This window comes from Hirundo rustica, chromosome 19 (assembly GCF_015227805.2).
Source record: "Hirundo rustica isolate bHirRus1 chromosome 19, bHirRus1.pri.v3, whole genome shotgun sequence".
Classification (NCBI taxonomy): domain Eukaryota; kingdom Metazoa; phylum Chordata; class Aves; order Passeriformes; family Hirundinidae; genus Hirundo; species Hirundo rustica.
Window position 1 is genome coordinate 5,755,171 of NC_053468.1, and position 18,702 is coordinate 5,773,872.

An 18,702-nucleotide genomic window follows, 5' to 3' on the forward strand; every position below is an offset into this window, starting at 1 on the left:
GAGCACTGTGATAGGGGTCAGCCATCCCAGCCGTGGGCTTTTTTGGCATGATCCTCCCCTTTCCTGCTCCCCACACCCTTTGCAGCTCCGGGGGCAGAGGGGAGCTGGGATTTGCCCTGGCAGGTGGGAGAGGATTCCCTCTTGCTGCAGAGGGGTGCTGCCTGCTTGCAGCCAGGTGCCCCCCGAGCTGGCCCTGGCTTCCAGCCCTCCCCAGGCGTATAAAGCACGAGGGGACAAGGAGGAGACAGGCTGTGGTGACAGGTGACACTGACAGGCAGCAGGAGCTGCCAGGTCCTGCCCAAACTTGGAGTGGGAAGCGAGTTCTTTACTGTGCCGGACGGGCTCTCCGTAGTGCTGGCAGATTTCTTTAATTCCTTCTTTTTTGTTGTTTTTCCTTTTTTTTTTAATTGACTCCTAAGGATCTAAATTGGTGGGAAAAGCTTCTGAGAAGCCACAGCCTCGAAGAGCAATTTAGGTCTTCATTCTCAAAACCCTTCAGCCTGGTAAGCTGCTTTTATTAATGTGTGTTAATTATATGTGAGTCTCATGGTGGAACTCAGCTTGAGGGGGTAGGCAGGCGACCCAGGCAGTTGAAAATGGGACACAAATTGATGTTTTTCCTTCAAGCTCTCCAGATGGAGGATCCCGTCCAGCTGAAAGAGGAGGGCAATAAATATTTTCAGGCCAGTGACTATGAGAAAGCCCTTCAAAGCTACACTCAAGCCATAAAGCTCAACAAGGACAAGGCGCTGCAGGCGGTGCTGTACAGGAACAGGGCAGCCTGTTTCCTCAAAAAGGTGAGAAAAGCTCCCCTCACCTGGGCAGTGCTCAAGGGGAGAAGAGCAGGAGGGCAGCCAAAGGCACTCACTGGCTGTGGGCTGGGTGGTTTGTCCACTTATTGAATAGCATCTGAAATGAAATGTTCTGGGCTTGTGCTGGAGGTTCACTGGGAAACGGGAACAGAGAGGTCCCAATGTCCATCAGCAATGGGGACATGCCCTGCTATTCCATGGCTAACAAACCTCTCCTTTCTGGTTAAACAGGAGGAGTACGCCAAGGCAGCCTCGGATGCATCTAGAGGTACGGACGGAGGGGTATGAGGAGAGCTGGATACGCTTGCTCAGCCTGCTCTCACATCTGCTTTTGGGACACTGTGGCCTTATTCCTTGATGTCTGTCACCCTGGTTTTTCTGAGTTTTTTAAAGCCTTTTGATTGTTCATAAAATGGAGTCAGACTTTTTAGCTACTGTACAATATTAGGAGCAGTTTCTACCTTTTCCCACAGATGTAACATAAACAAATCCTTTGTTTTTCATTCTCTGTCCTTTGTTTGCACATTTCTAACCTGAAAACAATTGTAACTGACAGTTGGTCTGGCCACTGAGGCTGAGGGGTGAAAACTCCAGAAGCCAGTCTACAGCCAGACCCACAAATGTATAAAAAGTAAGAAATGAACAGGCAGAGGGGCTCTGGGCTTGGCTCAGCATTGGGGCTCTCTCGGAGGAACTCTCTGCCCTGCGAAAATCTCTCGTCTCCGTGTGATTGCTTTGCGTATCCTCACCACAGATGTCCACTAACATCCAAGTGGTGAGGCCACGAGGGAATTCCTGGAAGTTCAAGTGATGTTCCAGTTTGGTGTGCTGGTGCAATCAGTGCTCATCAGGCACTGATTGATGCTAATAACAAAGCAAATCACAGTTTGCACCAGCCACTTCCAAGCAGCAAGCTCTGATGCCTGGTCTTTTGGATCCCTTTCCCAGCTATTGACATCAATGCTTCGGATATCAAAGCCTTGTACCGGCGTAGCCAAGCCCTGGAAAAACTGGGGAAGTTAGACCAGGCATTCAAAGATGCTCAGAAATGTGCCACCCTCGAACCCCGCAACAAAAACTTCCAGGAGACCCTGAGGAGACTGGGGGCCAACATCCAGGAGAAGGTAAATGCCGGGGGAACTGTCCTGGATTCACAGACCAGGGGTGGGAAATCCTTGCTCTGGGTTACATCAATGGATTGTTGGTCCTGCTGGAAACTCATGGCAATACAGGGGGATAAATAGGCTCCATTGACTGGAGGTTCATGCTTGGTGTGTGTAAATCTGGGGATTGGGTTGAAAGGTTAAATTAAAAAGTAGGGAGGCTCCCTCCTGAGGCTGGCCTGGTCCTCAGTGTCTTGGAAAGGTCTTAGCAAGGGACTGGACCAGCTTTAGGTTGGGTCTGGCAGTTGCCACATTGCTACAGCTACCTTTACAGAGGTACTGTGAAGAAATCCTTGCACCATACATTTTGTGAAGTCTCAGAAGTTAAGGTTTGGGGCTGGCTCTGCCTGTGCCCATGAGATGGGTAATGGATGCTGATTGCTGAGAAATTATATCTCCTGTTACTCAGCTTAAATTACCTGTGGTTTGAGGGGAGGGAGTATTCTTGAATCAAAAAAGGGAAGTTGCTCCTTGATTTTCTCCTCCTGATGCTCTGTGCTGTCTCTCTTGGCACAGCTGCGCATTCAGTTCTCCACGGACTCGAGGGTGCAGAAGATGTTTGAGATCCTGCTGGATGAGAACAGCGACAAAGAAAAGCGAGAAAAGGTGAGAACTGCCCTGGACTTGGCAAAATGGCTCTTCGATGTGAGAGGCTGCACCAGGGAGCAGAGCCCTGCATTCCCTTCTCCACCTCCCCTGGACTGAGGATCAGGGAAGGAGCTGGGAGGTGAACTGCACTCAGAGAGAGGGAAAATCACCCCTGTGCTGAGGGAAGGTGGCCCAACCTCCCAAAATACCAAAGGTGGGATCAGCCTGGACTTCTGCTCAGGTCTATCTCTGCCACCCTCCAGATGTTCTTTCCAAGCAGTGACCCGCTTTTCTTGGGCAGGGCAGAGCTGATCCCTAAATGCACCTGGATAAACTGTGGTGGGGTCTGAGCTGATCTGCTGCATCTGTCAGGAGATGGCTCCCACCAGGATCTCCCAGAGCTGTACAGAGATGTTCTGGAGGCTGGGCTGTGCCACTGACCCCTGTTCTTGTGCCTCCCACCCAGGCTGCAAACAACCTCATAGTCCTGGGGCGGGAAGAAGCAGGCGCTGAGAGGATTTTCCAGAATAATGGGGTCAACTTGCTGCTGCAGCTGATAGAAACCAAAAATCCTGAGCTGATCCTGGCAGCCGTGAGGACGCTTTCAGGAATGTGCACAGGACATAAGGCTCGGGTAAGGACAGGGTGCTTGGACCTTCACTGCTCTTGCCTTTTGCACCTGAGGAGGGGGAAATTGAAATAGTTTGTGTTGTTTGTGAGCAGTGGGAGAGGATTAAAACCCTGACCTGTACTGATTCAGGATTCACTGAGGAAAATTGTTACTTTGTCCCAACTGTAAAGGACACAGGGAGGAAAAGCCTTTGCTAACACTGTCCTGCTCTCTCCTTCCTGGGGCCAGGCCACTGCCATTCTCCATTACCTGGGCATCGACAGCATTTGCATGTGGATGTCGGTGGACAATGAAGAAATCTCCCTGGCTGTCTGCAACCTCCTGCAGACCATCACCGACTGCCTGCTGGGCCAGGGGAAGGAGGAGCACCACGGCAAGGAGGAGGCTCTAGTGCTAGGTAACAGCACATCACCTGCTCTTCGTTCCCTCTGCCTGCAGGAGGAGTGGGCCCAGCAGGGAGAGCTCTGCTCCTGGGATTCCACCTCATTCCTTGTTCTTTGCTGAAGTGGGGATTTTAACCTTCAGCTGTACAGGAGGACAACCTGCGCACAGCTCTTATGCTCGTGGATAGCTTAAATACTTCTGTTCCAGCCACACATTGGTTTTGAATGGTTTTGACTGAGCTCACCTGCTTTCAGAGGTAACTTCTTGTAACTGGCTGCTACTGTTTTGCTTCTGTGTAGACACTAAGAAGGATTTGAGGATGATCACGATGCGTTTGCTGGATATGTTGGTCAGTAAGAAAGTGTCTGGGCAAGGGCGAGACCGAGCCCTCAACCTCCTCAACAAGAACATACCAAGGAAGGACCTGAAGGACCATGACAACAGCAGGAGCATCTTTGTCATCGACAATGGTGAGTCCTTGCCCGCCATCCTGTTCTGATTTGGGAGATGTGGAGCTCTGTGTTTTCTCTTGAACACCTGTAGCACTGGTCCTTCCTATAAAATAAATCCTCTCTGGCTCTTTTTGGTGCATGCAAGCCTGGAGCAAAGTTAGACTTATTAGCAGGAAACAGTGCTAAGAGAAAATCAACTGTGTATGAGAACAAGAAATTTTGAGTTTCTGAAGGACTCCTTAATATCCCTGGTTATGTTAATGTTAGGAGGATTTGGCTTAGATAAATTGTCTGGTTTAGACAGGATGAGGAGAGCACCTGCTGACCTATAAACTGATCAATTCTAAAACTGGCCGAGGGTGAGGAATATGTGTGCTGTGTGTTTTATAGTAATTCCAATGCATGTGTATATTACCATTTTGATGGAAGTTATTTAATAATAATTTGGCAAAAAGAGAGTTAAGCATCCAGAATCACTTGAAAGTGGCTGAGTTTTCCTCAGTCAGAGCCTCCAGCCTTGGAGGTCAGTAGGTTTAATGTCTCCTGACAGAAATGACAGATCTAGCCAGGGGCCTAATGCAGCTCTGCTTATCTCACTGAGAACTGGAAAAATGCCTGATGCTGCAAACCTGTAATCTCACCAGCAGAAGCTCCTCCCCAGTAAATATCTCAGTGTCTTTTTTTTTTCTTAAGACTTATGTGATTAGACTGAAAAATAATTTAAATCCTTACAAGCTCGCTATTCCACAGCAAGAAAGTAACAAATGGTATATGGAGTTTTGCACAGACCCTCTCCCCTCTGACAGCCGTATCACTCCATCGTTTCCAGGCTTAAAAAAGATACTGAAAGTGGTGGGCCAGATTCCTGAGATGCCTGACTGCCTGCCACTGACAGAGAACACCCAGCTGACTGCCTCTGTCCTCCTAAATAAGCTCTACGATGACCTGCGCTGCGACCCGGAGCGGGACAACTACCGGCTGATCTGCGAGGAGTACATCAAGTGAGTCAGGGGTGAGCTGGCCCAGAGGGCAGGAGCAGGGGTTCTTGAGGGAGAGATCAGGCACTTGAAATCCATTTGTGTTCAAAACTGGGAGATTACGACTTGCTTGAGCTCCTGCTGGATCACAGCTTTGCAAATACCCAATGTGATTCAGCAGCACAGCTGAGGGAGGACGTTCCCTCCCCACCACTGTTCTATACCCTGCTCCCTCTATCCCATGCAGGAGCAAAATCGACCCTCAAGACATGGATAAGACACTCCATGCTGTCCAGATTGTGTCTGGTGTTCTGCAAGGGCCCTTTGACTTGGGCAACAAGCTGCTTGGCATGAAGGGGGTGATGGAGATGATGGTTGCCCTGTGTGGGTCCGAGAGGGAGATCGACCAGCTGGTGGCTGTGGAAGCCCTCATCCACGCTTCCACCAAGCTGAGCCGAGCCACCTTCATCATCACCAACGGGGTGACGCTCCTGAAGGAGCTCTACAAGAAGACCAAGAATGAGAAGATCAAAATCCGAGCTCTGGTGGTAAGGATGCAGCCCTGCCTCTATTGCCTGCCACGCTCGGCAGCTTAATCCCAGACTTGGGAGAGGAGGGAGGTTCTGGGGATGAGAGATGGGTTTAGGCTGTTTTGAGGCAGCAGCACAAGAGGATTAATGAGCCTTTCTCACTGCTGTGTCCTTTTTGTCCTCCTCAGGGCCTGTGCAAGCTGGGCTCAGCAGGAGGCACGGACTATGGCCTGCGGCAGTTTGCTGAGGGCTCCACTGAGAAGTTAGCCAAGCAGTGCCGAAAGTGAGTGACCTCACTTCTTCCTCCAGCTATCCCAATCTCTGCGAAGTACAATATGTTCCTCTCCCACGAGATCCTGCCCATACATTGCCTTCATTTCCTGTGCTGCCTGCCAGCTGCCAGTGCCCCCAGAGCCAGTGTGCTGGGACGGGGAGCTCCTCTGTGCCTGAAGCAGCCGTGTGTTCCTCCTGCCTCGATATCCAGAGGAGCCTTCTCCCTCCCTCACTGCCCGTGGGAGACACCAGACCCGGTGCCTCCCTCTTTGTCAGAGTGGCACAGCCTAATTAATGCTTACCTTGAATATGCCCAAGTCCCCTCTGAAGGTGAATTTGCCAGGTGGAGTAACCAAGGAGGTGAGATCAAGTTAGGAAGTGGCTGAATGGGTGGTCATTCCTGCAGGAATCTCATGTTTTGTGGGATGGAGGAGGCAAAGCAGTGCCGAGTAGCTGTCCTGGTCTGTCATTCCTGCAGCATTTAGATCCCACAAGTTGGGCCATGGGAGGAAGGTCATGTCTGAGGGGAAGCATCCCCAATCTGAGGAGCTGTGGCAGAACCTGAGGACGTTTGGGCCTGAATCAGTCTCAATATCTGTTTTTCCTCCCTCTTTTTCCAGATAAGTTAGTTCTGTCTCCCGAGATAGAAATGTGAGTGCTTTTCGCTCTTCCAGGTGGTTGTGCAACACCAGCATTGATTCCCGCACCAGGAAATGGGCTGTGGAAGGGCTCTCGTACCTCACCCTCGATGCAGATGTGAAAGATGACTTTGTTGAAGATGAGCCAGCCCTGAAAGCTATGTTTGATTTAGCCAAGGTCTGTCTCCTCTCCTTGTTCCCTCATTCCTTTGACAGCATCAAGTTCTCCCAGCTCTCCAGCCCTACTCCATGCCCCAAGCAGAAGGAGCTGTGACCCCAGCCCCTCACCTCTGGTTCAGCAGAACTTCAGTTTTGCCTGTGCCCCAGAGACATCTTAGGGCTGCTACCTTCCTGCTCTCCTCCCTGGGCTGAGGGAGGTTGCTCCTACCTTCACTATCAGCAGCTGCATCAAAACCAAAGGCACCGAGGTGTTGACAGCACCTGATGATGTCCAACACCTTGTTTGACCATGAAAACTCTCACGGGCTATAAAGTTGGGGATAAACATCTGCACTAGTGCAAAATCATGCAAAGTGACCTGTTTCCCTGCTGTGCCCTCCTCACCCTCACACAAGCTTTATTTTCCTCTGCAGGCAAGTGACAAGACAATCCTGTATTCCGTGGCTTCTGCGCTGGTGAACTGTACCAACAGCTATGATACCAAGGAGCTGGTCCCAGAGCTGGTGCAGCTGGCAAAGTTCTCCAAGCAGCACGTGCCTGAGGAACATCCAAAGGTGGGTTGTGTCCAGCTGGAGGTGATGTTCAGAAAGACTGACAAAACAGCTGGTCAATGGCTTTGTCTCTACCAAGTAATTCTTATTTCATTAACAAGCTGACTTTGGTGTATCCGTTGTCACGGACTCCAGGTCTCCTGTCTCCAGACGGAAATTGCTTTGCTCTCCAACCAGGCTGGGCTGTTAGGTGGCTGGATGGCAGCAGCTAAAGGCTAATCCTTTCCCAACGTTTCCTCCTCAGGACAAGAAGGATTTTGTGGTGAAGCGGGTGAAGCGGTTGCTGAAGGCTGGGGTTGTCTCTGCCTTGGCCTGCATGGTGAAGGCTGACAGTGCCATTCTGACAGACCAGAGCAAGGAGCTCATTGCCAGGTGCCTTCAGTGGGAGCTGGGAGTGCTGGGCAGCCCCTGTGCCATGGGGATGGACACCTGGGGTGGGGCATTCTGCCTGTGGGGGAGTGTGTGAAGCTAAGATTTAAAACCAAGGTTTTTGTTCAGCAGTGTCATAAAAATCCATGTTCTGACCTTCAAGCTGCCTTGCTGGAATGCATTTTTGAGTTCTCTGTATTGGTTCTGGCTGGAATAGAGTTCATTTCTTAGACCTGGCAACTTCTTACTCTGCCATTTGTTGCTTCCTCATAGAATGCTGTGTGCACGGGGTTAAGCACCTGGGATTTACTTGGTGGCTCTGGCTCTCCTGCAAAACCTCAGCCCCGTTCTCTGAGGGCCGTCGGCTTTTCCTGTCTCGTGGCTGTTTCACTGAGTGTTCTGTGCCTGCAGGGTGTTTCTTGCCTTGTGTGAAGACCCCAAGGACCGTGGGACCATTGTTGCTCAAGGTGGTGGGAAGGTGATTATTTTTAAGTTCACAGTTCCTGATGTACTGTTAATGTCTGCTAGGAGCCTGGGGTGTGTCTCCGGTGAGGGACAGTGACAGAAGAGCACAAGTTGTCCCTCCCGGGGCCATACTGACACTGCAGTCCCATCTCTGCAAGGCTCCAGAGAAATGATGTTCTTGGAGTGACTGTGTGAGCTACAAGCTCTGGCGTGGTGCCTATTTGAGAACAAAAGCAAGATATCACAGCGGGCTGTGGGGGTTTTTTAACTTGTTTTAGTCTGTTAAGGCAATCCTGTAAATCTTCTCAGAACACTGAATGCTTTTTCCTGTGTGTCTCCAGGCGCTTATACCTCTGGCTGTGGAAGGCACAGACGTTGGCAAGATAAAGGCTTCTCATGCTCTGGCAAAAATCGCTGCTATCTCCAATCCAGACATTGCATTCCCAGGGGAGAGGGTAAGCTTAATAATAATAATAAAAACAAGAGCATTGATACTTCCTTTAGCAAATGAAAATTGCTAATACCAGCCTTCTCTTCCAGGTGTACGAGGTGGTGAGGCCCCTTGTCAGCCTGCTGAACACAGAGAGAGATGGCCTCCAGAACTACGAGGCTTTGTTAGGTCTCACAAACTTTTCAGGGAGAAGTGATAAACTCAGGTGAGCTTCACTGCTTTTTAGCCTTCCTTCTTGCCCAGGAGAGAATGTGAGTCCCTTGTTGGACTATGAAGACTGGTCAGTTTGAGCTACCTTTGGCAGAGCTACAAAGGTCTCAGAGCTAAAGGATTGATGACATAGGAAAAGGAGAGTGGCACATTTTCCTCTAGAAACAGCAAAGACACGAGCCTCATCTGCATTAGACAGGGCAGGAACCGCGCCATGAGCTCCAGTGCTGCAGACACCGATTTGTTTCAAGGACACTGCAGTTCATATTTGATAAGTTGGTTACTGCTTGACCTGTAATGTGGGGCTTTGTCACCGAGACACACAAAACAGCCACACGCAGACAAGCGGTTTTGCAGAGCAGAGGTTTCTCCGTCCACCTCAAAGCTGAGACAGGGCGGAGAGAGACCCCTTTGTTTATTTCTTACTTTTTATACATTTGTGGGTCTAGCAGAAGATTGGCTTTTTGGGGTTTCCACCCCTCAGCCTCAGTGGCCAGACCAATTGTCAGTTACAATTGTTTTCAGGTTAGAAATATGCAAACAAAGGACAGAGAATGAAAAACAAAGGATTTGTTTACATTACATCTGTGGGAAAAAGGTAGAAAACTGCTCTTAATATTGTACAATAACTAAAAAGATCTGACTCCATTCAAGAAAATCAAAAGGCTCAGAAAAACCAGGGTAACAGGGCTTTTACTGCTCTTTGACACAGGTTGAAGATAATCAAAGAGAAGGCCCTGCCAGATATCGAAAACTACATGTTTGAGAACCACGACCAACTTCGACAGGCAGCCACGGAGTGCATGTGCAACTTGGTGGTCAACAAGGAGGTAACGCCGGGGGCACATCCAGCCTGGCTGCGTGCACCTGCCCCTGTGAGGAGCGTCCCTCACCGTGCTGCCTCCGGCTGTCTCTGGGGTTTGTTTAGGTTCAGGAGCGGTTTGTGGCTGATGGCAATGACCGGCTGAAGCTGGTGGTGCTGCTGTGTGGTGAGGATGATGAGAAGGTGCAGGTTGCAGCGGCAGGAGCCCTGGCCATGCTTACGGCAGCGCAAAAGAAACTCTGCTCGAAGATGACTCAAGTGGTGAGACCGTAACTCTGACTCTGGGCAGTGTGGGTGTACCCTGCTCAGACGTGAAAAAGTCTCTCCAAAGGAATATGCAATTTCCTGGTTGGATACTGAGGAACCTAGAGAAGCTGGGGCCTGGGTGTGCACGCTTTTAGTCCATTTTGATACATAACCTGAAATCCAGAAATTAGAAGAGCTTGATCAATAACCTAATGAGCTTTAGAGATCCCAAAGGATGTCCCTTCCCTGAGAACCCAGATCCTGCATGGCTGAGTGTCTGTAGAGCTGTGGTTGAGAACTCCTGAGCCCTATTTTATTGCACACATGATTGGACACTGGAGCTCGTTAAGATAAAAATGATTAATTAAGCCAGAAGAGAAGCTCAAGAAGATCGGGGTGGGGGAGTGTCCTGGTCATCTCAGCTGTGTCAAAACTCTGGTCAGATTCTTTTCACAGAGATTATGCAGCAGCCTGAATATGAAATATGTTTAAAGTTGTCCCAGTGCCGTGAAAGATTCTGACTTAAGTGTAAGAAAAATCGGGTTCAAATGTTAGCAGTCAGGTTTCCTTAGTTAAAAAAAAATGAAATAACAATAAGTGACATGAATATTGCTCTTCCTTCTGTTGAAGGAAGCAAAAGTCATGTTCTTGGTTGAGATATTCTTCAGATCAGTACTAACCTGATCTCTCTCTCCCTTCCAGACCACGCAGTGGCTTGAAATCCTGCAGAGGCTCTGCTTGCATGACAACATGGAGGTCCAGCACCGAGGGCTGGTCATTGCTTTCAACTTAATCAGCGCTGACAAAGAGCTGGCGAAGAAGCTGGTGGAGTCGGAGCTCCTGGAGATCCTGACGTACATCGGGAAGCAGGAGGATCACCCCAAGAAGCAGCACATCATTAGCGTGGCGCGTGATTGCCTCACCAAGTGCATGGATTATGAGCTGATCAAACCTTTCTCTCGGGCGTGAGGGAAGGAAAAGCACCAAAAAAGGTTGAATGTGGGGGGAAAAAAATGGAGAAATATGGAAAAGTGAGAGTCATGAGGAGAATCTAGTGCCATTGTCAAGGCGCTGAATAGTTTGGGGACAGTTTTGGAGGATCATAAGCTGTATGAGGAAAAGGAGGGAATTTTTGCCTGGGAAATTTGGGAAGTGTCCATCTGAGTAATTCCCAGATGGTGTAAATCCTTTCTCTGCCCCCATTCAGCTGATAACGATGAAAGCTTCAAGGCCGAGCTGTAAAAGAGTTGGTTGTGTCGGGAGGCTGTTGGAAGGAAACTCAACAAAGCTGAAATCAGTTCTGCATCCACCTCCAGCTCCTGGTACTTCTGGAATTCCCAGCAATGGTGGAACAGGGAGGGTTAAGTGCCTTCTATTCTGTAGTCAGAAAATAGGATTTTATCTGTGTGCCTTTTTGTTCATTTATTGGAAGTTGTGTGCCAAAGTGTGAGGATGGTGGATGAACTCTTAATAAATTCACTACTTTGTTCCATGTGGAATTCCTGTTCTGATTTTATTAAGCAAAAGGAGAATTTAAGGCAAGTTTCACGTGTAGTCTTGCATCACACCCAGAAAAATGGAGTAACTGGTAGCACAGATTGAATTTTCACTCCTTGCAAACCATCCCGTGCTCCCACAATGCAGCAGAGTCACCACAAAAGTGTCACACCAAGGCACAGGGAATGTTGAAAACATCCCATTTATTAAAACAAACAAACAAACAAAAAAAAACCAGAATGAGAAGCAACCCACCCACTGGTCATCACATTAAACTTCATTACATAAATATTTTCATTCAAGCACAGACTCTTAATGTGGGCTGTGGGACAACAAAAAAATCACAGACTGTTGCTTTAGTTCCTGGGGGAAAGTCCCTAAGCATGTAATAAATATAATCTTACTCAATAATGATTTAAATATTACTTCAAACACATTATTTATGATCATACTAAATATTAGTGATGTTCACAATAGGCATAGCATGATGAAATGTTGACGTTTGGAGTTATGAAAGGAATCATGAAGATAATATTTTCTTGCATGTTAAGGAAAAAAAGATAAATGGAACTGCTTCCAGTGTCCCAAATTTGGAAAAGATGGAAAATTTTAAGCTAATAAGTTTGATAACCTAAAGGCAAATTTATTTGAAGGGTGATTCCAGCTGTATTCAATGAATGCATTCACATTCAGCTAAATCGCTGGTGCTTTATAATCACAGCAGGGGAATATCAGACTGTTCTTCCAAACCGAGGGAGCCACATTTCGTGGTGGGAAATATGGTTTGTTTTCTACCAGCCTTCAATTTTTGGATACCCGTTTTTAGGTATTTTGAATCTGGCTTTCGAAAGTACTTTACGTTAACTCTACACAGGTTTACCTAACCAGCATCTCTGACACCAAGACAAAATGTCATTGGTCTTTAAAAAGGGCAAAGTTTCCCTTCTCCCACTAAAGCTTCTCTTTGCAGCTGTCTGTTGCTGAAGTTGAGTGGGGGAATTACGTCTGTAAAAGACATTTATTGGCATTTTTTTCAGCCAAACATGGGCAGAACATCCTTTTTACACGAACAGGGACCGCCGGCTCCCTCAGCCCCCTCAGGGCGGGAAACGCTCGCACCGCCCCCCGCTCCTCTAACGCGCCTTCCTATTGGGTTCCGCCGGCAGAGCCGCGCGCTGTGATTGGTTGTTACTACCGGGGGGTGGGACAAAGCGGGCGGCTCCGCCCCGGCGCGGCCGGGCCTGCGGGAGCGGAGCGGCGTGAGGGGTACGGGGCATGGACATAGGACACGGACATGGAGACGGGACGTGGGACACCGGGGTCCGGGGGATGCGGGGCCGCGGTGGGGCAGCTGAGAGCTCGGGGTGTGTGGGGACGGGGACAGGGAGGGCGAGGGGACTCGGAAGCGGCTCTGGGGGCTGGTTGAGGAGGGTGAACCAGGCCGAGGTATAGGGCATGTGGGGTTTATTGAGATGCGGGAGGATATCTGGGAGCTCGGGGGATGTGAGGCTGGGGTAGGGCGGGCATAGGCGAAGGAACTGGGGACTGAAGAGCTGCAGGGACGTGGTGGAGAGGATCTAGGGAAGGAGATGGGGAGAGAGTGCAAACGTGTGGCATGAGGGAAGGGAGGGATCCAAACAGGCCTCTGGAGCCTTGGAGAGACACTGACTGCAGCAGCATTTATAGGTATGACACGGATTTTTCGTCTTGGGTTTGCCTGGTACTGGCTCTCCTGACCTTGGAATTCCAGTTTGTCACCTGTCTTTTGCTGCTCCTGCTCGGCTGTAGGAGGGATGTCACCTCGGTCCCTGTGCTGCCCTGCTCCAGTGCTTCATCCTCCTAGGGAGGAGGAAACCTCCCAGCCCCTGCCTGGGGAGCAAGCTCCTTATTGAAGGCAAATAGATTTGCCCAGAAGCAATGATGAGCGAAGTATAGTCTGAACTGGTATTGCTGAGACTCCGTGTCTCTGCTCTGACCAGGGCATGATCACTTAATCTTCTCTCTGAGCTACTTCAGGCTAAGCTCGTCTGCAGGGAACAGCTTTGCTGTTCTTGAAACTTTGATGCACCCCCCCCCCCAAAAAAAAAAAAAAAAAAAAAACAAACAAACAAACAAAAAAAACACCCTAAGAACTTTTAGCAGTTCCTTTTAACGGCAGAAAAGCAAAGCTTTGATTTGAAAAGTAACCCAAATACTTGTTGCTGCAGCTGTATTCTCATTTAGTGCTTGCCAGCAGGGAGGCAGGAATATTTTTGGAATATTCTGATGAAGCCTTTGGGCTTGAGGGACAGGCCCAGGACAAGAGATGGGGCTATTCTCTAATTCAGTTTTTTTGTTCTTTCCCAGGTCCTGCTGACACCTTTATATTCGTTTCTCTCTTCCTGTGGAGAAGGAAGCATCTATGGAGAATATATACCTAGTGGTTTTCCTTTAACAGGAGAAGGCACTTCATTTCTGTTAAGGAAGTAGCAGAAACTCAGCTGTACATGTGGTACATGACTCCACAGAAATTACAAATTAGTATGTAAGTCCAAAGGTTGGTTTAATAAAGTTGGTGCTCCCTGAAAAAACTTCTCTTGTCAATCTTTTTCCCACCGTGGTTTTAAGCACACAGTTAAAAAGCAGATAAATGGGAATTTTTCTATAAGCCCAATTGGTTTTGTAGCTTTGTTTTCGACCAAAAAACCTGACAAATGAGTATTTATTTGGCTGCTAAGGACAGGAGCTTTCAAAGGAGTCAAATCTAAGTTGGCATCCTGCAGCCATCTCCATGAACATAAAATATCTGCCAGGTAACTGCTGAGCCTGTCACCATGGTGGGTTTGATGTTCGTTACTCAGCTAAGCTTTACAATTTATTGTGTAAAAGAGTAATTACAGCTGCTCAGAACTGGGAGGCTTCGATGTGGGTGGTTCTGTGCAGGTCTTGGAGTTGGCCAAATCCAAGTTTGGCAGGGACAGGGTGTTGTGCAGGAGGGGAAAGCAGCCAGAGCCTGGCAGGTGGGCATCTGGTGGGCATTTTGGGGAGAGGAAGAGGGATTAATCCTGGGAGAAGGAGCAGGAGCAGCGTGGGATCAGATAACTTTTGTGTGTTAGTGAATCCTGCATTAGAGGGGGGATGAACCTCCCCAAGAGCCCTGCAGTGCTGGAGGGTGAGTGTCCCACACCTGCCCAGCTTCTCCCTGAACTGCAGGCAAATAACTTGGAAAGTACAGGAAGGATAAAAGGAAAACAAACCTATTCTGGAAAGGAATCATCAGTCAAATGCTTATTTAAATGAGCTGTTGCACTGGAGTCACCAGGACATTAACAAAAAGTAAAAAGCGATTTGGAACCTCAGAAAATCTCACACCTCGATGTGATTTGTCTTCCAGTGAGATGTGTGTGTTCTTACTGGCTCTGTAAAGGAAGAGAAGTATTTTCGTGGATCCCATAGCTACTAGAAAATAGAGAAATGAGACAGTTTTTATTATTATTCCATAGTGGCACAGGTAAAAGGGTCAGAGATGATAAAGCATCAGGAACAAATCTCATTTATTAGGTGTTTTGGGAAGATTCAAATTACTGCATTTTCCCACAGTATTCAATAATCTTACTCTGTTGCTTACAGGTGAAGGAGGATATTGGAGATTTTTATCTTCTGAAGCAGAGCTAAAATGGAGGGAAAATGAGATGCCTGGCTCAGTGGATTAAATGTTAGAAGATATCTCTTAATCTGGAAAGACCAGAGTGGGGTCCTGCGCTTTGTGCAGCAAACTTTGCTCTTGTATTCTCTAAGCACTGTCGCTGTGATATCTGGAGCACTGCTGCTCCCTAGAGTCAGGAGAGCAACCTTCCATCCTGAAAATTCAGGTGTCAGCCATGTCACACAGGTTTTCTTTCCTCCTGTGTGATGTCTTGTTCTGATATCAACGTGCTACATGGCTGGGACTGGAATAAATGCAACGTAATGCTCAGATATTAAAGCTCCTCAGCCTACAAAGTGCTAATCTTACATCCACTACCATCACTTGGAATGATGAAAGCAGCTTTAGTCTTGTCTCTCTTATGTAAATAGAGACCCCAGAGGAGCAAACTGTTTTTCCAAAAGCCAGAAAATAATTAAATTGTCAATCAAGAAAGGTTTTTGCTTTATAAAAGCAGATAATGAATGCAAAGATTTATTTAACAATAAACTGCTCTCATCAGTTGGCAGTTTGCTTTAATCTGGTTTGTCATTTTCTCTCTTGTACAGAAAAAGTCACATTCCTCTTGTCCATCTTGTTCCTTTAAAGAGTCAAAAGCCTTGACTGAGAACTGTTGATGGGAATTAGGAGGGTGATGCTCTCAATTCCAAGGTGAAGAGCCTGAAAATGCAGGAGACTGAAGAGCCGAGGTTTAAGCCTGTCTCCAGCTCTGGCAAAGCCAGAGCTCACCCTGGGCAGCATGAGGGCCTGGGAAGATGCCCAGGGAGGAAAAACTCGCCGAGAGAATTTCCCTACCTCTTTCATTTGCTGGCTCATGCCCTCAAGCAGCACCAGTGCTGGTCTTTTGATCCTCACATCTGCACTCCTCTTATCCAAACCAACGTTTCCTCCCTTTCAGCTGGTCTTAAGGCATTTCTGTGCTGGCTGACAGGCTGGGGCTTTGTGATCCCTCTGCAACTGCCAGGATGTTTGAACAGCTTATCAACAAAGGGCAGAGCCTCGCCACAATGCGCAAAGGCCGCAAAGCTGATGAACCACCGAGTTCAAAGGCGCTGCAGAGCTCACTGAGGAGCCGCGGCGGCCGGACACACTCCACGGGACGTAGAAAGAGGTGCTGGAGGCTCCTGGGAACCTTTCAGATCTCAGGGGAGTAGAGTTTGACCAGGTGCTGCAGCTCTGTGGCGTAGCCCGTGACCGGGCAGCGCTGGTGAGCCTTCACGTGGCTGTAGGCGCAGCGGTAGCAGAACACGAAGCCGGACGTGGCCAGGGCCGTGGCGTTGACGCGGACCTTGCGGCACAGAGGGCACACGCTCTTCAGGCTGGGCAGGAGAGCTGAGCCGGGCTCCTGCTCCAGGTGCAAGGGGGGTGGAGGGGTGGGGAGCGCTGTCAGGGACTTGATGGTCTCCTGGTTTTCCGAGGAGTACCACCAGTCCAGGAACTGGAGGAAGAACACGCTGACGGACAGGCCGGTGGACAGGGAGAAGGCAATGCCGCCCAGAGCTTTCCTCAGGGCCGACTGCACTCGTGAGGTAAAGCTGTAGCAGAGAGAAGCAGGGAGGGATGGTTACCACTGCTCATCTACCCATCTAGAAACCATGGGGAAAAGCAACTGGGGAGAGACTGCTTCACACAGCTCCTTAATGCTAAGTTAGCTGGCCAGCGTGTCCCATGTTTGCAGTTAGTAGGATGTTTCAGACTTTTTTCTTTTATTTTAAGGAAGATCCAAACCCTGGTTTTTTTCAGAAGTCTAAATCAGAAGAATTTGGATTAAAGGATCCTGGACCACAGAGTGTTTCACTCCTGGATCACCATTTCACAGCATATTCAGTGTGGCCATGAATAGCTGCTGCTTAGGAAAATCAAATAAATAAGTTCCAATCCTTTCAGCAACATTGCTGCAACTGCTGCCCATCCTTTGCTGGAAAAGTGCAGGGGAAGACTGAACAGGATAAAGGCCTGCATGCCCAAAACCACCCCCAAACTCTGAAATTTTATCGCTGCAAAATTGTTTCAAGCTAATCTTTGCTACCATTTTCCTTATTTTCACTCACAATAGACCCTTTTGGAGCACACCTTGTCAGAGCAAACTTTCATCTTGAATTTTTGGAGAGCAAGGCACTTTTGCTTGCAGCATCACCTCTAAATTTACACACCCACGGAACCCCCTGGCGAGCAACAGCTGAGCCAGGTTCTGCCATACCTGTGTGTTTGATTTGAGGTGGTTTCAGCCCATTTCTTCTCCAGGGCCTGGACATCCTCCGCAGTCAGTCTGACCAGGCGGACACCAGCCAGCTTCAGCATGGGGGAATGATGCTCAGCCTTGCCCAGGATGTAGCACAGTTGCTGGATAAGAAACCAGCCCTCCCAGGTCATGTTTACGTAGGGGTAGGCAGCTAGAAAGGCTCTGTAGAAGCGCTTCCAGGACGACGAGGGAGGGTGGATGGAGTACTCATCCTCTTCCCTCAGGCTGGACACCAGTTTCTCCAGCTTTCCTTTCAGGTAAGGAACAAGAACCAGCAGGAGCAGAGACTTCCAGTGCTGCCTCTTTGGCAGGCCAGCTGTGGCCAGAGGTTGCTGACTGCCATCTCCCATGGGGATCCTCTTCAAGCTATAGAAGTTCTCAGAGAAGGACGCGCTGCACCTGGCCAGGTAGTGCTGCTGGAGCAGCAAATCCAGAAGGACGTAGATCTCATCAAACCAGTGCCAGAGGAAACCGTATCGGGCAGGATTAGACTCAGCAAGCACCTGTTGCGAAAGGGACATAAAACAGGAGGAATCAGAGAGGTTTGGGTTGCAAGGAGCATTAAAGATGATCTGATTCCAGCCCCTGCCATGGGCAGGGACACCTTGCACTGTCTCAGGCTGCTCCAAAACCCGTCCAACCTGGATCTGAACACTCTCAGGGATGGGGCAGCCACAGCTTCTCTGGGCAACCTGTGCCAGGGCCTCCCCACCCTCACAAGGAAGGACCTGAAAGCGGAGTAAAGTGCTAAATTATAAATTACAGCAGCTCTAAACAACACCTCTAATTCTCAACACAAGCCAGGGGGTTCACAACTGTCCCACAGCTTGTGAGTGAGGCCGGAGTTACACTTCGGCCCCGCTCCTCTCCCTTCACCCGCGGCCCGCCTCGCCCTCACCTTGACCAGGTGCTGCAGGGCGGGTTTCACGGCGGCCATCAGGCTGTCCTGAGCCACCGCCTCGAACACGGACGGCCGGTCCCCGCCGGCCGGGGCGGCCGTGAGGTGCGCGCCCACCTCCGCCATGACACCGCCACACCGCCCCGCCGCCAGATGGCGCCTCGGCCCCGCCCCGCCGGGAGCCGCTCCGTCCCGCCCCCCGGAAGCGCTGGCCGCCGGCGCTCCGCCCGCTGCCGCCGCTCTATGGTGGCGGGGCGCGGCCGCTCTGGGCGGGGGAGGGTTTGATCTCGCTGCTCGCGAGTCCGCCCGGCCCCTCCGCTTCCGGTTCCGCCGCCGCCCCCGCAGCGGTGAGTCCGGTCCGTGAGTGGGGCCGGGGCTGAGGGCACCGGGAGGGGTGCGAGGGGCACCGGGGGCGTTGGGAGGGGGTACGGGGAGGGGGTCAGGGGCACGGGTGGGGTACTGGGAGGGGAGACTGCGATAGGGCGGGTAGGGGCGCTGGTGGAGCGTTAGGAGGGGCTCGCGGAGCGCTTGGAGGGGATATCGGGAGGGGTGAGGGCAGTGCTGCGGTGCTGGCATGGGGTGGGCAGGGAGGAGGTGTGAGGTACCGGTGGGGTATTGGGATAGGGCGGGGAGAGAT

General features: G+C 49.9%; 3 protein-coding genes, 1 long non-coding RNA gene and 1 other non-coding gene across 10 annotated transcripts in view; 4 read left to right on the forward strand and 1 right to left on the reverse strand.

The window, feature by feature from the left end:
- Nucleotides 1-322: 322 nt before the first annotated feature.
- On the forward strand, nucleotides 323-11,215 carry UNC45B (unc-45 myosin chaperone B). The gene is made up of 20 exons (XM_040082653.1): nucleotides 323-503; nucleotides 628-797; nucleotides 1,044-1,080; nucleotides 1,761-1,936; nucleotides 2,492-2,581; nucleotides 3,030-3,197; nucleotides 3,423-3,591; nucleotides 3,878-4,048; nucleotides 4,860-5,031; nucleotides 5,255-5,555; nucleotides 5,726-5,820; nucleotides 6,485-6,626; nucleotides 7,042-7,182; nucleotides 7,424-7,551; nucleotides 7,960-8,026; nucleotides 8,355-8,468; nucleotides 8,554-8,669; nucleotides 9,387-9,504; nucleotides 9,603-9,758; nucleotides 10,446-11,215. Exons 2-20 carry the CDS (start codon nucleotides 636-638, stop codon nucleotides 10,710-10,712), a joined length of 2,790 nt encoding a protein of 929 aa, XP_039938587.1. The 5' UTR covers nucleotides 323-503; nucleotides 628-635; the 3' UTR covers nucleotides 10,713-11,215.
- A 1,256-nt stretch (nucleotides 11,216-12,471) lies between these two features.
- On the forward strand, nucleotides 12,472-14,926 carry LOC120761539 (uncharacterized). Its single transcript, XR_005703673.1, has 3 exons — nucleotides 12,472-12,506; nucleotides 13,587-13,764; nucleotides 14,850-14,926. It is a non-coding gene; the product is annotated as an uncharacterized LOC120761539 (long non-coding RNA).
- Nucleotides 13,153-13,250, forward strand: LOC120761561 (Z30 small nucleolar RNA). Its single transcript, XR_005703685.1, has one exon. It is a non-coding gene; the product is annotated as a Z30 small nucleolar RNA (small nucleolar RNA).
- PEX12 (peroxisomal biogenesis factor 12) lies at nucleotides 14,677-18,196 on the reverse strand. Its single transcript, XM_040082852.1, has 3 exons — nucleotides 18,066-18,196; nucleotides 17,126-17,670; nucleotides 14,677-16,460 (listed from the first exon to the last, which is right to left on the reverse strand). Exons 1-3 carry the CDS (start codon nucleotides 18,189-18,191, stop codon nucleotides 16,061-16,063), a joined length of 1,071 nt encoding a protein of 356 aa, XP_039938786.1. The 5' UTR covers nucleotides 18,192-18,196; the 3' UTR covers nucleotides 14,677-16,060.
- An 86-nt stretch (nucleotides 18,197-18,282) lies between these two features.
- Nucleotides 18,283-18,702, forward strand: part of AP2B1 (adaptor related protein complex 2 subunit beta 1) — a 77,303-nt gene continuing 76,883 nt past the window's right edge. The window contains exon 1 of one of the 6 annotated variants that reach the window (XM_040082165.1): nucleotides 18,283-18,412. The gene's annotated coding sequence lies outside the window, so the exon portion shown is untranslated. Of the gene's footprint in view, nucleotides 18,460-18,702 lie in introns of all 6 variants that reach the window. The other 5 variants (XM_040082170.2, XM_040082166.2, XM_058422962.1 and 2 more) reach the window with 5 other exon arrangements.

Coding starts and splice junctions, on each gene's coding strand:
- PEX12 (XM_040082852.1), bottom strand. CDS start 18,191: ATGGCGGAGGTGGGCGCGCACCTCACGGCCGCCCCGGCCGGCGGGGAC. Junction 17,671..18,065: donor CCCTGCAGCACCTGGTCAAG/GTGAGGGCGAGG, acceptor CTTTCGCAACAG/GTGCTTGCTGAGTCTAATCC. Junction 16,461..17,125: donor ACCTCAAATCAAACACACAG/GTATGGCAGAAC, acceptor TCTCTGCTACAG/CTTTACCTCACGAGTGCAGT.
- UNC45B (XM_040082653.1), top strand. CDS start 636: ATGGAGGATCCCGTCCAGCTGAAAGAGGAGGGCAATAAATATTTTCAG. Junction 8,670..9,386: donor GGGAGAAGTGATAAACTCAG/GTGAGCTTCACT, acceptor TCTTTGACACAG/GTTGAAGATAATCAAAGAGA. Junction 9,759..10,445: donor GCTCGAAGATGACTCAAGTG/GTGAGACCGTAA, acceptor TCTCCCTTCCAG/ACCACGCAGTGGCTTGAAAT.